This window comes from Marmota flaviventris, chromosome 18, assembly GCF_047511675.1.
Source record: "Marmota flaviventris isolate mMarFla1 chromosome 18, mMarFla1.hap1, whole genome shotgun sequence".
Lineage (NCBI taxonomy): Eukaryota > Metazoa > Chordata > Mammalia > Rodentia > Sciuridae > Marmota > Marmota flaviventris.
In genome coordinates, this window is record NC_092515.1 from 10,574,819 (window position 1) to 10,591,466 (window position 16,648).

Consider the following 16,648-nt stretch of genomic DNA (forward strand, 5'->3'; position numbering starts at 1 on the left):
TTTCTGCATTTTTACTTTTTTTCTAATCTATGTTTCTCTTTCCCTGTTTTGCAACTCTTTCCCATCAGCTGCTAATGGGAATCTTTCCTCCAGCGCCATCAACTGGACCCTTGCCTGTACCAGGGATTGGACACTGGACATGGTGTTCTCCCCGCGTCAACTCAACTTTATTATGTGAGACATTCTAAGAAGCTTCAGATGGAGGAAGGATCAGAGATCCAGCTGCATATTGCTAGCCTGGGGAAAGCTCAAATCCAAAATTCTAAGTATGGTTTCTACAGAGAGCATTTTGCCTTCATGCCATTATAAAGTTGAAAAACCACAAAGAAAAACCACGTCAGGGACCATCTGAATGGGATAAATATGATAATGATTGATATCTTTATTTCCTTCCTGATTTTGAAAACAAAGGGATACTGCTTCTGGGCACTCTGGCACATGCACACCTCTAATCTCAGGGCTTGGGAGGCTGAGGAAGGAGGATTCGAAAGTTGGAGGCCAGCCTGGGCAACTTAGTAAGACCCTGTCTCAAAACAAAAAAGTAAAAGGGCTGAGGATGTAGCTCAGTGGTAGAGTGCCCATGGGTTCAATCTTCAGCACTAAAACATAAAATAAATTTTAAAAATAAAATAAAAAAGGAATACTTCCAATGTTTTTGTTTGATAAATATCCTTTATCAGGTTAGGGAGGTCCCCATCTAGCCCTATCTGCTTTTAAAGACATTTTTTGGAGGGCTGGCGACAGAGTTCAATGGTGGAAAGTGTAAGACTCTGGGTTCCATCCCCAGTAACATAAAAAAAGCTTTAAAAAATTTCTATTCATGAGCTACATTTCATTAAATGCTTTCTTGTCATATGATCCTGGATTCTTTCTTCTTTAATCTATAAATGTGGTAAATTCTATTAATAGACTAATATTTGAACCCTTTTGCATTTCTAGGGTAAATATAGCTTGATCCATATAAATTCTAGATTTTCTTCATTGATATATTAAGATTTTTCTGTCTTTTCTACTTCTTTACCCATGAGGCCAGCCTATAAGTTCTTTTTTTGTGCATGTGATACTGGGGATTGAACCTGGGACACATTGCCACTGAGCTCCAAACCTAGCCCTTTTTGAGGCAGGGTCTTGCTAAACTGCTGAGGCTGACCTCAAACTTGGGATCCTCCTACCTTAGCCTCCAGAGTTACTGGGATTACAGGTGTGCATCACCACACCTGGTAGCCTATAAATTCTTATTTGGACACAAAGGCATGCTAATGTCACACACTGAGGATGTGTCTCCTTTCCATTCCCTGGAACAGTGAACCTAAGACTTCAACTTCACTATCCTGGGAGCTTTGGGAGACCCATCTGTAAAACTGCCCTCAGACCTATTTTCTTTTCTATCTATCTCTACCCATCCCTAGAGAACCTCATCCACCCCCCGCCCTTTATTGTGGCAGTAGGGATTGAACCCAGGGCCTTGTGCATGTGACCGAGTGCTCTTCCACTGAACTACCCCCAAGCCTCACCCCATGGTTAAGGGGCCATCTACAAAAAGGAAAACTCAGAAACGTGCTCCTGCAAAACCAATCTCTCTTGAGCTCCAGGCCCTACATCTGATGTACTTAGTGGATATCTAATAGATTTCCAAGATTAATACATCCAGATTCTTCTCTTTGTGATCTGTAATCTCCCCCCCACCCCCTGCCCCTGACCTGCTCCCAGTAGACAGCTGTGCTTCCCCAGGACAAGCTGTTTCACCTCCTGTGAGTCCTGGGAGCTCTGCCTTCCCGGTGCCCTTCCAAGGCGGCTCCTCCCCTCCCCAGCTGCACCCGGTCCAGGTGGCCATTGCCTCTTTGTCAGTTTTATTACAGGGTCCTCAAACTAGTCTGTCTGCCTTCTATTTTGGTCCTCTATTCTGTGGGTAGCACAGGGTTAAATATACCCCACTGCTTGCTTCTGAAAATGAAGTTTTATTAAAACACACCTGAACCAACCCTCTACACTTCAGTCATTTCACCTGCTCTTATTCACTTTACTGACTTTAAAAATTCCTTTTTTTTTTTGGCACTAGGGATTGAACGCAGGGGCACTCAGCCACTGAGCCACACCCACAGGATCTCACTGAGTTGCTTAGGGCCTTTCTAAATTGCTGAAGCTGGCCTTAAACTTGCAATCCTCCTGCCTCAGGCTTCTAAGCCCCTGGGATTACAGGTGTGTACCACCATGCCTGGCAAAAAATTATCCATTTTAAACCGGGCAGGGTGGTGCACATTTATAATCCCAGCTGTAACAGGGAGGCTGAGGCAGGAGGATCCCAAGTTTGAGGCCAGCCTGGGCAACTTATCGAGACCCTGTCTCAAAATAAAAACTAAAAAAGGGGCTGGGGATGTGGCTCAGTGATAGAGTGCTTCCCTTGCACTTGTGAGGTGCTGGGTTCCATCCTCAACATCACATAAAAAAAAAAAAATAAACAAAACATTTAAAAATTAAATAAATTTAAACATTTAAAAATTAAATAAATAAAAATTTTAAAAACATAAAAAGGGCTGGGGATGTGGCTCAGCGGTAAAGCAACCTTGGGTTGAACCCCTAGTACCAAAAAAAAAAAAAAAAAAAATTAATTTACCAATTTTAGAGTCTAGAAAACTCCTCTCCCATGTGGGCCATGGTGGTGATGGCTGATGAAATTTGATGGCGCATGAGTGAACTGCGGATTGCCTCCTCGCCTCTAATTGCCTTTCCCATAGATGTTCTCAAACCTTATCCTCAGGGAGGCAGATTTGAGATTTCCTCTCCAGTCTCCACATGTGGCTAAACATGTGAATAAACTCTTCTGCAAAACTCGGCATCCTGTACGGTATGCCAAGCAGGCCTGGCTTGGTCACACACCCGTGCTCATTGATTTCTGTCATCCAGGGCTCTTTTCCCTCGGCAACAGCAGAGGTGAAGGCTCTCAATGGAGACCACATGATTTGCAGCATATTAGCAGCTGGCCCCTTACGGAAAGTCTCCTGGTTTTGGTCTACAGATGCCAGAAAGGTCCTTTCAGATGCAAAGCCAAGTAGCTTCTCTGCTGGAACACAGATCTGTGGCTTTGCCATCCACTCAGAATAGGATCCCAGGCCTCCCCCGGGTCCTTTATGCTCCAGGCCTCTGCGACCTCCCCTCCCAAACCCTGTTCCGACCCCAGTGGCTTCCTTGCCTGTACCTGGGAAACGCCCCCCCACTCCTCCTGCGCCTCTGCATTTCCAGTCCCGCGTCAGGAACGCGCATCTCCTTGTACTTCCCAGCGGTTCTCCCTCCCACTGTGAGCTAATCCTGTTCAGGGTCATCTCTTCAGACGTCTTCCCCAATCACAAACACCCCTCTTCCGGGCCCACCCATAATCACTTCTTTCCCTGGGAGACCCGACATGGACATCAGTGTTCCTTCAGGCACCTTCTGAACAACCAGAACACAGGGTCCAAGAGAGCCGGACTTGGCCTGTTTCCTTTGCTCCATTATTGATGAACAGTCTCTCAGTTCTGACACTCCCATTAAGAGCTGTCCTTGGATCTTGGGTGAACTAAGTGACTTCCCAACGAATAGAATTCAGTGCAGCTGCAGGACTCTGGAATCTAGGTCAGAAATGGCCACATCTGCTTGGTTTGCCAGGTAAACAACTGTGGAGCCCTGAGCTCGCCGAGGGATGGTTCCCAGGAGCCAGGTGAGGCCGCCCAAGCCTCTCATGGTGAGCCCAAGCCAAACAGCCAGGACCACGGACCACGTGCAGACACTCAAGTCAATGGCCTACCCTTTGAGTTAGTCCAGCCCAGCTACCAAGTGCGACTGCCTGGGACTCTGCAGGCCAATCCACGCACTAGGTGACTACCACAGTCTAACACGACCTCTACAGAATCAGCCATTGGAGAGTCTGCCTGGCCCTTCCTCCTCGAAGCAGGAGACCCTCCAACTGGGCCCTGCTGCAATTCTTAACCCAGGGATATATTTTTTTCTTGTGTGGTGCTGAACCCAGGACCTCACACATCACAGGGAAGCACTCTTATTATCAAGCTACATCCCCAGCACTTTTTTTTTTTTTTGACAAGGTCTAAGTTGCTGAGGCTGACTTCAAACTTGTGATCCTCCTGCCTCAGCCTCCTGAGTAACTGAGATCACAGGACTGCACCACCACACCCAGCCCCCAACCCACAGAATCTTTGGGTGTAACAGAACAACTGTTTAAGCCTTTAAGTTTGGGGGCATTTGTTACAAAGCAATAAAAATTAGAATACTGTATGGGAGAGTCCCTCTGTCTCCCCAGGAATTTCTCAGCATCTTGTGTTATTTCTGATTCAGTCTTTGACCATCTCTTCAAGGATAAATCCAAGGACCTAGCTCACAGCCCTGCTCATTCACCATCTTACCCTCCTGCAGGTTCCGGCTGAGCTGAAACCCAACTGTCCTTTTGCTGCTACACAGTCTGAGCTGAATGTTGACTCCTTAGTTTGAGCCAGAGCTGCTTTATAAATGCAGTTTTCTGGACCATTCTGAAAGGGTAAATCCTTTCTTTCTTCAAACAGCAAGGCCTGGAAGCTATGGTAATCCAAGAGCCTGGGTCTCAGTATTGACAAATGCTGTCAGGATAAGTGTGAGCTGAGCTACCTCTGCACTTCTAGCTCAGGAAATCAGCTGCCTCTTCTCTTCTGAGCTTGGCTGAGGATGCTGGTTGATTCTCTGTCCTTCTCTGCTTACTGGTTGCTAAGTGAAGAGCAAGAATTCCTGCCTAGCTTAGAAGCCCACCTTTCTCTGGCTCTTGCTGGTGTCACACTCACCTCTACACCCCCTCTCTTCCCTCTAATACCTCAGTAGGTGCTATAGATCAGATTTTTTTTTTTTTTTTTTTTTAATATTGGGGATGGAACCCTTGGGTGCTCTACCACTGAGCCATCCCCAGTCCTTTTTATTTTCTTGAAATAGGGTCTTACCAAGTTTTCCAGGTTGGCCTCAAACTTGTGATCCTCCTGCCTCAGTCTCCCAAGTAGCTGGGGTTATAGGTGTGCACCACCATATCCAGATAGCTAGGCTCTTTAAAGCCCCAAGGAAGCCTTTGGGTTAAAGGATCTCCCACTGGCAGGGTGTGGTGGTGAGCAGAATTCAGCAGTTCCCTTCCCCAGGCGCTCCCCTGCTGTGATGTACCTTGCAACAGGCCCAAGGCAATAGGCCTAGCAGCCTTGGACTGGAATCTCTGAATCTCTTATCAAAGCAAACCTTTCCTCCTTATCTCAGGTTGACTGTCTTGGGGATTTTGTCAGTGTAGGAAAGTTAACACTAGGTCACGCCCCCTTTGACTCAGGGCTCTGCTCCTGCTGTCTGCATTCCTCTCCAGTCTACTCCCAGGTCACTTATGGACACCTCCAGGGCTCAGCTCAGACATCAAGGTCACCTCCTCTGAGAAGCTAAATGACCACTCCTCCCCAGACCAGGTTGCGCAGCAGAGACCAGCAAACCTTTACCACACTGCTCTTTCTTTAGAGCTCTAAGCATGCCAGGAAAAAAAACAAAAAACTGAACAATAAGTTATGGTTCCTCCAGTTATTTATAGAATACTGTCAGTCTCCCATATTGTCAGGGACTGCTTGTTGCAACCCCCCACCCCAGGAACCCCAAAGTGTATGCTGAATTAATTAAATACAAATAAATGCAAAATCAGGGAAAAATCCAATTACAGTTTCACCTTCAATAGGCTAGAAAGGGGGCGCCTCAACTCAGAAATCACTAACTCACCCAGCCCATACTGGGGGGGTGGGGGGGTGAGGAAGAGAAACTGAGCAAGTTGGGAAATGTTTTGGATTTTAATGAGTCCACCACAGAGAGCTCTTCCCACCTTTCCATCCTGGGGCTCAGATCTTGGAGTATGGCTGGGGGGAAGGGTGTAAATGTGACTGCTGAGGACAAAGGCAGGCCTGAAAGAGGAAGCAGACTGTGCACACAGAGGCTGCTACCCCAGCCCAGGAGCTGGGCCAGAAATCCACAGCCTTTCAGCACCCAGGGACCAACAGAGAGCACACCTGCCAAGTTACCTGCCAAGTGGGACCCTACTGCACCAAAAGCACCACGGTGGGCTGAACTGGGCCCAAGTGCCTGAAGGGTGTCACTTCAGGTCTAGAGAGTTAGGAGGGGGAACCACCTTGGCCTAAAGTTCCTGGGTCTGGAGGAGATGCCACATGCCAGGGGATCTGGTGCAGGAGGATCCCTTTGGGTCAGGAGGGGGCATCATTTTGGGCCTGAGGAAGGAAACTAGTTAGTACATGAACTCCAGGACCAGGTAAGTAATGTAAGCAGGACAGGAAAAACAAGAGGAAACAAAACCTATCCTAAGGGTACGGCTGGACTCTGGAGATGAGACCGGGCTGAAGGGGTGGAGCCAAGCCCGAGGAGGAGGAGGAGCCAGGAGACATGGTGGAAATAGACCACCACAGAGCAGCTATTTACCAGAGGCCAGGGTCAGGGCCATGAGGCGAAACCAGGGCATTATCCAGCCCGGGCAGGTTTAGCCCTAGGGTGACACTAAGATGCGGAAAGGGTACAGGGACACAGCCAAGTCACAAAAGCTGCCAGGCCTACCCCCAAGAGGCAGTCAGGTGGGGAAGTCGAGTCTCAGGCCCGAGGTCCCGGGTCTTGCTCGGGCTCGCTTCCCGGCACACCGCGGATGTCCGGCAGCAGACAGCAGCTAGCCACGATGTCCAAACGCTCAGCTAGGGCGCAGAGATCCCCGCGCGCCAGGCGCACGCTGTGGGCTGCAGCCAACCCCGTCGCCTGAGCGGCTGCCAGTCTCCCAGCCAAGGCGGCCACGTCCCGGCCCGCACGGCGGTACACGCCGCTCACAGCAGCGGCCACATCGTGGTCCAGCCGCGCTTGGCTCTCGGCCAGCCGCTGCTGCAGCAGCGAGCGCGCGGGGGCGGGGGCCGGGGCTTCCTCGGCGGCCCAGGCCTCCCCTGCCAAGTCCCGCTGCACCACAAGCGGAGGCAGGTCCCTCGGCGCGGCAGTAGGCTCCGGCTCCGGGTCCGAGTCGGTCTCTGCAGCCTCCCCGGCTACCTTCAGCCCCGTGGGTCGGCCGCGCGACGGGCCGGAGGGGCCCAGGTACAACTCCTCCTCCGACGAGGACGCAGAGAGCTCCGAGTCCGTCTCAGCCGCCTCCCCAGGCACCACGGTCCCCGGCCTCCGCGGCGGCCTCCGCCGACGACCCTGGGATGCCATGGCGCGGCGCTAGGAAAGAGAAGCGAAGACACCGCGTGAGAGGCACCCCTGCGTGAAAAGGGCATCATAACCTGGAATCCTAGTCCCTCTGCTGGTTCTCTTAGCGATTTAGGGACAATGCTTCCTTTGTCGCGGCCTCAGTTTCCTCTTCCGTAACCTGGAAGGTGACGGGGGCAACGGACCCCAACCTCTTCAGTGTACAGATGGGAAACTGAGGCCGAGCTCGATTAAGGCTCTAGGGCCGGTTCCTAGAGTTCTAAACAGTTCTTCCGGAATTCGCCTCCCAACGGAGGCGGTGAGTCCTTCAGGCCTCAGACCCGAAGGCACGCGGGCTCATGAGTCGCTGAGGAACCAGTGACAGTCAAAAAAGAGGGGTAGTCCAGGGGACTGGGATCGGTACACTAACCCGAGGAAGGGGTGAAGGGTCAGCACAATCGCCCAAAGCCATACCAGGTCACAGGAGCTCCGAGCCCGCTGGATCCCCTATCGGGCGGAAGTGCGGCGTCACAGAGGGCTAAAGTCCCGACCAATAAGAGAGTGGGTTGGGCGGGCATTTGACGGCCAAGTCACGAGGGGTCGCTCTCTACCAACCAGGAAACCAGTTCCCAGCACCATCTTTGAGGGCGTGTGCGCAGCGGAGTCACGTGAACGAAGGCACGGCCAATAGGGAAGCGGTCGGACAGGGTCTTCCGTGTTGTGCTTCGAGGAAAACCTAGAGCGGACCAATAGGGCTTTTTTAAAAAACAAGAATGTCACGTGCAATCCGGCATTCGGCCAATGGAACAAGGGCAGGAGTCCAAATAAAGGCGGAAGATGGTATCACGTGTGGCCAATGAGAGGCAGAGCAACGCCGCCCTCCGTCTCTCCGCTCACGCGCTCATCGCGTGAGCCCGCCGCGGGAAGGCGGGGCCAGCCTAAAACACCAATGGGAATGCGGTGGGCGGGCTCTATCGGAACGAGGGAGGCGAGGCTTGCCCAGTCCGGCCAATAAGAGCTGGAGTTGCTGCGTGGTAGTTGGGCGCGCGAGGCTGACGCATGGCGGATGCAGTGTTGTTTGAATTTCTGCACACCGAGATGGTGGCGGAGCTGTGGACTCCCGACCCCGACCCAGGCTCGGGGGTGAGCGCGAGGTCTTGGGGGAGGAGACGCCGACAGCGACGGGAAGACCGCAGGCCTCGGAGCGCACGGTGGGCGCGTGCCCTCGGTGTCTGCCGCCGAGTTCGGACCTCTGGCCCCGCCTCTGCTTCGGGGCAGGCTTTGGGATGTGGGGGTTCGCGACGATGCCTCCCTCGCAGGTTATTGGTAGAAGTGAACCAGATGACTCAGGGAAAAGCACTTAGTTCAAGGTCTGGCACAGAGTAAGCGGTTAGCAATTATAATAATTGTTATTGGGCGTGTACCGAGGGTGAGGACTCGCCTCCACCCCTCCCCAGGCATGCAGTCCAGTGACTTAATCTTTTTGTTCCTCAGTTTCTTCCTTTGCACGATGAGCCTCCCAGCAATACCTAAGTCACAGGGTAGGAGGGACATTTATTCACTCCACAAGCACTAAATCAAAATGCCGATCTTCATGAAACTTAGGTTTTAGTAGAGGAATCAAATAATAAAACGTGCCACTAGCTGTTGAGAAGTACTATAAAGAAAACTTCAGGAGAGTCCAGGAAGGAAGAGGGGTGCGTGGTGGATGGTGGGGGCAAGCCTGAAGGGAAGGGAGGAGGCACCAAATCTGGGGAACTAGCGGGGTGGGGGTGGGGGGGGTGAGTTGGTAAGATCAGTCCAGGAAGGAAAGGAGGAGCAAAGCTCCGAAGAGGAAGCACGTTTGACATTTTGGAAGTTTAGTCCTTGTGAAGACTAAATGAGTTAAAACCTTTTTTTTTTGGTACTGGGGATTGAACCCAGGGGTGCCTTACCACTGAGCTACACCTCCGGCTTTTTAAATTTTATTTTTGAGATAGGGTCTCATTAAGAGACTGGCTTTGAACTTTTGATCCTCCTGCCTCAGCCTCCTGACCTGCGGGATTACAGGTGTGCACCACTGCGCCTGGCAAAACTTTAAAGCATTCAATATGATATCTAGCACATAGTCTATGAAACACGAGAGCTTTTGCTGTAAATCTGTTGGGGGAGGCTGAGGATATGGCTTGCCTTCCTTGCACTGTACTGAGGTTTTATTTGCAGCCACCAAAAAAAAAAAAAAACAAAAACAAGAAATCAGTAATTGAGAAAAAATGGAGCTTCATGGAGTGTAGGTGCTTAATAATTGGGGTGGTGGTCACTCTTTTTCACTATTGTTTTGTGATCGTGGTCATCACCACATGCAAGAATGTATCTATTGTAGTATTGAGGATGGAACCTAGGGTCTCAGATTCTCCCTAAAATTGCCCAGTTGGCCTCGAACCTGCCACTTGCCTCAGCCTCCTGAGTAGCTGGGACTACAGGTGTGGGCCACCATGCATGGCTATGCAATACATTTTTATTGGCTCAGGTTTCCTTTTGCACATTAGGAGTCCCAGGGAGAGTGTTGCTGGTTATTATCAGGGTAGTTTCTTCTGAGTTCATTCATTTGTCAAACTTTTTACTAAGACCTCCAAGGTACCATGCCTTTCTGTAGGCTCTGGGGATTCCTTAGTGAACCACACAAAAATCCTTGTGCTCCTGGAGTGTCTGTTGAAATGGAAAGAGACGAGTGAAGCCTGTGGTAGGTTGCATAACTGCTGTAAGATAAAGCCTGGCAGTGCCGCAGCAGCTGGTGAGTTGGTCAGGGTGTTAACAGCCTCTCAGCACCCCACACTTCCTGGCTTTCAAACCAGAAACCCAGGGGCCCTGACCTCTGCCATTTCTCCCTGCCTCCAGCCCTCTACCAGGCCCTGGTTGTATGTTTCCCATCTGTCTGTCCACTCCTTTGCCCTGGCCCAGGCTCCCTCCTCTCTGCCCCTTTTGCTTACTTCTCAGTTAACACCTATTAATCTGTCAGATGTTCCTTCAAATGCTCCTCCTCAGGGAAGCCTTCCCTGAGCCCCCAGGCGAGTTTTTGTCTCCTTCACACATTCTGGGCCCCCTCCTCACTCTCTGGTTGGCTTCATCACACTCAGAAAGGTTGTATCTGAATTGTGCTTCTGTGCCAGACTGTGTGCCCCACATGAGCTGGGACGGGTCTGTGTGGATCACGTAGTGGGTCCTCAGTGTGGATTATCACAGAAGTGAATGCAGACCCAGTGCTGTGGAGGGGGTAGTGGGCCTGGATCCTTTGAGCATTGTAACCCATCATGGCTCTTGCCGCAGGAGTGTCGCACATGTCACCCTGGGCATCACAGTCCTGGTTGCACTAGCTCCTCATCACCCGCCTCCCGCGCTCCACCTGACCCTCCCTCTGTAGGTGAAGCACCTGAGCTGAGGGGAGGGAGTTTCTTGCTCTCCAGAGTGGAGCTGGGCAAGGAGCCAGGCGCCCTCTCCTCAAGCTTGCACGAAGCCATAACTCTCGCCTGTGCCTCCCGTGTTCCCTCACTCTCTGAACGGGTTTTAATGGGTTCTGTGGTCAGGCAAGTGTGGGAAACACTGCTGTACTCAGCTTGACTCACCCCCGGTTACCAGGGCACTTGACCTTGCCTGGGACTCCTAGGCCCCTGGGGTTCTGAGTCTGGGGTCTTTCCAGAGCCTCCCATGGAACCGGTGGAGAGTGGCCTGGACAGCAGGCTCAGGAAGCTCTTGGGGACCTTAAGGTGCAGACGGGGAAGAACAGGCAGGACTGGGACTTGCGAGGGGAAGGGCCTTCTGGAGGCCGCACAGGGACAGTCAGGCCAAATGAGAACTTGACAGCTGGCTCCAGAGCTCCTCTCTGGCGGGGACTGTCTCCACAGCGACTCCCCTGCTGCTTGAGGATGCCCTCGTACTACCCCGACTCCGCCCGTGTCCCCTGCCTGGCATTACCTGCTTCCCATCAGTGGTTTGAGAGGAGCAGAAAGTGCACCAACTCTGGGCCGGGCTCTGGCCCGTTTGTGTGAACGGGAGAGTCCCTACCTTGTCCCTTCTGTGAGAGGACAGACAGGGAAGGCAGGCTGTGACAGAGGCAGTTAGCTGCTTGTCCCCTCCTCTGCCCTTTCTGCCCCTTGCCCCCACTTCCTGTTCCCCTCCTGCTTGCCCTTCCGCATACCCCTACCTGCCAGTCTTTTCAGGTCAGCAGATATTTAATTGGCCTCTGTCTTGGTCCAGGCACAGTGGGACCAGCAGTGACCACATCTGTGACACCATGTGCAAGTAGACACCTCCATGAGTCTTTTTGTAACCTGCCCCAGTTCACACCTCGTAAGTGGTGGAGCCAGGATTTCCAACCCAGGCAAACTGAAGTTCACGGAAGGAGAATTTGAACCCTCTGGCTCCCCTCCTGGCCTGGCTGGGGACCTCAGAGGCTCTCTGGCCCCATCAGGCCCTTCTTACCTTATGGGGCTGCTGTCCTGGCTGCCACCCACCCCTCCTGCTGTAGACAGTATGGACCGGCCGGGTGTCCTCAGGGGTTCCCCCCTGCCCGGTGGAGGTCACCCAGCACAGTCTTTCTAAGGGTTATTCGTTGCATTCCCAGCTCTTGTGTGCTCCCTGCCAGATGCCAGGCCCGCAGGGCAGGGGCTGAGTCTGCTACCCCTGCATGTGGCAGTCAGGCAGCACCTGTGACCTCAACTCTGGGCTGGCTGCAGGTGCCCATGGGGAATGGCAGCCCCCTTGGCCTGCCCCTGCCCCTCCTGGTGGAGCGGGCTGTGCACTAGCCAGTCGCAGGAGACGAGCTTCTGGAGGACACCCAAGAATTGGAGGGATCCACGGGGAGAGCTCAGTTTTCCTGCCATGCTGGGAAGTCCTCGTGAGCAGGGACTGAGATTCGCCCTGTCAGGGTGGAAGCTGGCCCGGCCTCTGAGAATTCTGAATGGGAGACCACAGGGGAGTGACAGCCAGACCTTGCTAGGTGCTGGCATAGGTGACCCCAAGAGAGAGAGCCCTTTCCTTCTTGTGGCTCTTCTCCAGCCAGGGGCTCCCACCTGCATCAGCCAGGGTGCTGTCACCTCGCTTGGCAGGCTGTGGACGGGGTGTTGGTGAGGTTGACTTAGCCTCCTTGAAGCACCTGACTGGCATTTACTGATCCCTTTCCTTGTGGGGCTCCCAGGAGGTAACGTGATTAGCTTTATCCTCCTCTTACATGGGGAAACCGAGGCTCACGAACTCGGCCATCGCCCCAGCTCCCACGTCTGGTAAGTGTAGGGCAGATCTAAACCTGGGTGCTGAAGCCACGGGCAGTGCAAGAGGGACCCACGTGTCACTGTGCTGATAATCCTTGCTTAGGCCCCATTCCCAGTGCTCCCCACCCGGTGGGCCTCGCCTCACCATCTCCCTGACGTAGCACAGCTGTGGGTGGCATCCTGCCTGCCCATCTGGGCTTGTTGGAAGCCCATCTGCTTGGTTTGGTAGCCCTGTGGCTGAGTGGGCCTGGGACAGGTTCTTAACCCTTTGGAGCCCGTTTGCAGGTATGAAGTACAACCGGCCTTATGGGCTTATTAAACTCAAATGAGGGGCTGGGCGTGGCATTGCACGCTTGTAATCCCAGCTGCCTGAGGCTGAGGGGGGACTGCCCAGAGGTTCAAGGCCAGCCTGGCAGTGCAGCAAGATTCCATCTCAGGGGGCTGGAGTGCTCGCCTCGAATGCACAAGGTCCTGAGTTCAATCCCCAGCAACACACATATACACACAAAATCCCATCTCAGGAAAAAATAAAAACGAGCCCCAGCCATTCTGTCCGCTGTCCTTGTGCAGCGCTCCTGCTGCCCCCCACCCCCCTTCGCTCTCATCTCAGTCCTCACCTGGCCGCCTCTGCCTCCTGGAACCCCACATGTCCTCCCAGGGACCTTGGCTGGCTCCTTCAGGCCTGATAGTCTTAAGTGACTCTCACAGTCTCCCTTCTGATGGCCCAGCCCAGGGATTTGGCTACATGGGCCCTTGGGAAAGTCAGTCACCTGGGGGTCCTTCTCACAAGTGTTGTAAGGCTCCCTTGGAGCTCCAGGTGTGTGGAGGGTGCCATCTGCGAGGAGTTGTTGTGCCTGGGGAAGACGTGGACTCCTGGGGGCGGCAGGCTGAGCCTGAGGCCCGTGGGGTTTGTGGAATTGGGGGGGGCACAGGCTGCCTTGGGCAGAGGGCAAGGCTGGCCAGCCAGGTGGCCCCCAGGGCCTCCGGTACCCTGGGCAGGCTGGCAGGAAGTCCCCCCCCCCTTGCCTCTTCCTCCTCCTGGGCTGACAGAGGCTCTGCTCTTGGGGTCTGCTTGCAGTGGCCACCCCTGGCTGGCTCCTGCTGGGAGGTGACCAAGGGCCCCCTGAACCTTTTTTCCCTGGCCTGCTAGGGACAGAAGACATGCCCGTCTGTCCTGGAGAGCGTGGGGTTCCGCGTGGGCCAGGCTCTGGGTGAGAGGTGAGAGCCCGCCTTCCTGCCCCCCTACCCTGGCCGGGAGGGTGTGCAGGACCCAGGTTGGGTCCTCTGGCAGCCTCGCCCAGGGCAAGGTCACCTTGCTCCTTGCTTCATCCCTCTTCCTCACCTGCTGCTAGCATCAGCTTGGGCCCCAGCCTGCCCTGCCCTGCCCTGCCCTGCCCTCCCCTCCCCTGCCCTCCAGGCTGCCCCGCGACACTCCGGCCTTCAGGGAGGAGCTGGATGTCCTCAAGTTCCTGTGCAAAGACCTGTGGGTGGCCGTGTTCCAAAAGCAGATGGATGGCCTTCGCACCAATCACCAGGTGGGTGTGTGCCCTGTTCCCTGGCGCCTCCAGCACAGCTGGCCTGGCTGAAGGCAGAGGCTGGAGCCTGGGAGGGGGAGCCCTGGTAGGAAGGCTAGAGGGGCCTGTGGGGGCCGCCCAAGGCCTGGAGGCAGGAGGAACCACTGGCAGCCACCTCTTCTCTGGGTCTGTGTGGTCCTCTGAGGAGGCCTGGGCTGCGGTGGGGCATCAGGGCTATTTCCAGAACTTCACCAGCCCCCCAGGATGCAGCCCTGCTGGTTGGCAGCAGGTGGCCTGGCACCTCGCTGCTCTTCTCACGCTGGTCCCTTCCCACTGAACACCCATGCGGGCCCAGCCACCTGGGAGGCAGGAGCTCCTTTCCCAGGAAGCCATGCAGCCGGAGGCCGTGGGCAGACCTTGGCCCCCACAGCTCTGCAGGAGGGGTTCCCAGCCACAGAGCTGTGAGGTGGGGTCCGGGGCCCTGCCTCCCTCTCCACACAATGCCAGTGGACAGGCTCAGCCCCATGAGCTTCTCTTCTGCTCCCAGGGGACCTATGTCTTGCAGGACAACAGCTTCCCCCTCCTCGTCCCGATGGCCGCAGGCCTGCAGTATCTGGAGGAAGCCCCCAAGGTATGGGGGGCTGGGATGTCACCTTCATTTACCTGTCTACCCGCCCTTGCTCCTAGCAGCCCTTTCCCAGGCCTAGGGGGTATCCCGGGCCCAGGACCTGGGTGCTGGCCTCCCCTCCTCCCACAATGGTCTGTGTCCCCTGCCCCAGTTCCTGGCCTTCACCTGCGGCCTTCTGTGTGGCGCCCTCCATACCCTGGGCTTCCAGAGCCTGGTCACCGCCTCCGTGGCAGCCCTGCCCGCCTGTGAGTCTTGTTGGGGGGGGGGGGTTCTCCTCATCCTTTGTTCGGTGGGTACTGGGGAGGCCAGGACAGGCCCCGGCCCCAGCTGACAGATGTGGGATTTGGGGCTCAGCCTAAGTCACCTGTTCAGGCCCCTCCATGCCCTGGCGCTGGGAGGGCCCAGGCCTCTGCCTCCTCGGGAAGTCCTAGCCCCAGGGAGAAGCCCTTGGTAATCTTGAACATTTCTTCCCAAACACGGAACCCAGGGACATGACAGGTGTCCTCCTTGTTGGTCTGCTCACAGGGGCAGGAGGGTGGCAGCCCACACTATAGGTGTCTCCTGACGCCCGGGTACTGCTGGGATGGAGCCCCTCAGCAGGAGCTGAAGCCTTCTCCCTGCCCCAGCGCAGCCTGCCCTGAAGCTGCTGCCAGGCTGCCTCGCCATCCCGCCCCCCAGTTATTCCCCATCTGCCAGTTTCGGAGGTCACTCATGGGGAAATGGGGCCCAGGTGGGCAGGGCTGAAGCTGGACATGCCATAGAGGCCTGTGCCAGGCCTTGCTGGGCCTCCTTCAAGCTTGGCCTCCCTGTCCTGTCACCCACACAGCCCTAGGATGTGGGCCAGGAGGACGGGAGCACCATGCCCTGTGACCTGCTCTCTGGTGAACTGAGGCCCCACCCGGGCCACCCAGGCTGCCTCACAGGGCACGGGAGTGGCTGCCCTCTGCCTCCCCCAGATCATAGCCTCCGGCTAAGGTGACCTTTGCCTTCCAGGTAAGTTCCAGGTGGTGATCCAGAAACCTTGAGGACCCGGTCACCCCTGCCCAGCCGCAGAGCCCCCCTGGCCTTCACCCACTCTGGAGACAGCGGGCGCCTCTGCCTAGGACCTTGGGTGGCTGCCCTGGGGGCGGTCTTGGGGTCAGTGCTGGGACCCCCAGTTCTGAGTGTCCCGTGCTCAACGGGAGGTCAGGGCGCTGGAGGCAAGGTGTCCTACTGGTCAGGACTGGTCGCGGGACATGCGCGACATCACTCAGGTGTTAATAAAGTTCTGTATGTGGCATTCAGTTCAGTGGAAGTTGTGGGGGCTGCAGTGTCACAGGTCCCACTGGGCCACAGACGGCTCCTCCACCTCTGGGACCGTCCCCTGTGCCCCCATCGGCCTGTGCTGAGGGCTGAGCCCCTGGACTTGCTGCCCTCCCTGCACGCCCCCGGGCCTGCTGCCTCCCTAGCAATGCGGGCTGTCCTCTGCCCAAAGGGGCACACTACACCGTCTCTCCGGGAACAGGGCTAGGGGCGTCCAGAGCACCAGCGAGGGGAAGCTGGGCACTCACCGGTCCCTACCCAGTGCCTGGGTGCACTTTACTGGCCTGGCTGACGTGGATCCTCCCCGAGATGGTAGCCCAGCTGCTCTGCACTGTCGAGGGAGTGTGCCCATTTGCACTTGTCACATCTGGGGTGTCATACACCTGGACCTGGGCTCCACCACCAGCCGCCTCCTGTGAGCACCTGGGCCTCAGGGATGCAGGCTGGGGCTGGACGGCACTGTGACCGGGAAGAGTCCTTTGCTAAAAACTCGCCTCCATCTCTAGAGTGGTCAGAGGCCCCTTTGGCCCCGCCCTGCCTGGCTCACCCCCAGCCCTGCCACCCTGCCCTTGCCGAGGCCTGAGGTTAACCTGTAAAGATGCCCATCACATGCCATCCAGGGGCTTCAGGGGAGGGCAGAGCCCTGGGAAGTTGGAGGACAGGGCAGGAAGCCTTCCCCAAATGGGCCGAAGGGCCAGAGGAGAGAACAGCAGGCGGCAGGAGGGAGGCCTACCCCTGGTCACCCAGTCAGAGCC

General features: G+C 55.2%; 2 protein-coding genes across 5 annotated transcripts; one reads left to right on the forward strand and one right to left on the reverse strand.

Annotated features, from left to right (window-relative positions):
* Positions 1-5,547: 5,547 nt before the first annotated feature.
* Positions 5,548-7,977, reverse strand: Bloc1s3 (biogenesis of lysosomal organelles complex 1 subunit 3). Of its 2 annotated transcripts, none has more exons than XM_027945897.2 (2): positions 7,634-7,977; positions 5,548-7,236 (listed from the first exon to the last, which is right to left on the reverse strand). In XM_027945897.2, the coding sequence occupies exons 1-2, from the start codon at positions 7,673-7,675 to the stop codon at positions 6,628-6,630; spliced, it is 651 nt and encodes a 216-aa protein (XP_027801698.1). In that variant the 5' UTR covers positions 7,676-7,977; the 3' UTR covers positions 5,548-6,627. The 2 variants fall into 2 exon arrangements, with proteins under 2 accessions (XP_027801698.1, XP_027801699.1); XM_027945898.2 differs by having other exon boundaries at positions 7,678-7,976.
* A 175-nt stretch (positions 7,978-8,152) lies between these two features.
* Positions 8,153-15,874, forward strand: Trappc6a (trafficking protein particle complex subunit 6A). 3 transcript variants are annotated; one of them, XM_071604147.1, is made up of 6 exons: positions 8,184-8,346; positions 13,600-13,667; positions 13,802-13,984; positions 14,511-14,594; positions 14,743-14,836; positions 15,585-15,874. In XM_071604147.1, exons 1-6 carry the CDS (start codon positions 8,263-8,265, stop codon positions 15,600-15,602), a joined length of 531 nt encoding a protein of 176 aa, XP_071460248.1. In that variant the 5' UTR covers positions 8,184-8,262; the 3' UTR covers positions 15,603-15,874. The 3 variants fall into 3 exon arrangements, with proteins under 3 accessions (XP_071460249.1, XP_071460248.1, XP_027801700.1); XM_027945899.2 differs by having other exon boundaries at positions 8,200-8,346; positions 13,867-13,984; XM_071604148.1 differs by lacking the exon at positions 14,743-14,836 and having other exon boundaries at positions 8,153-8,346.
* The last annotated feature ends 774 nt before the right edge of the window (positions 15,875-16,648 follow it).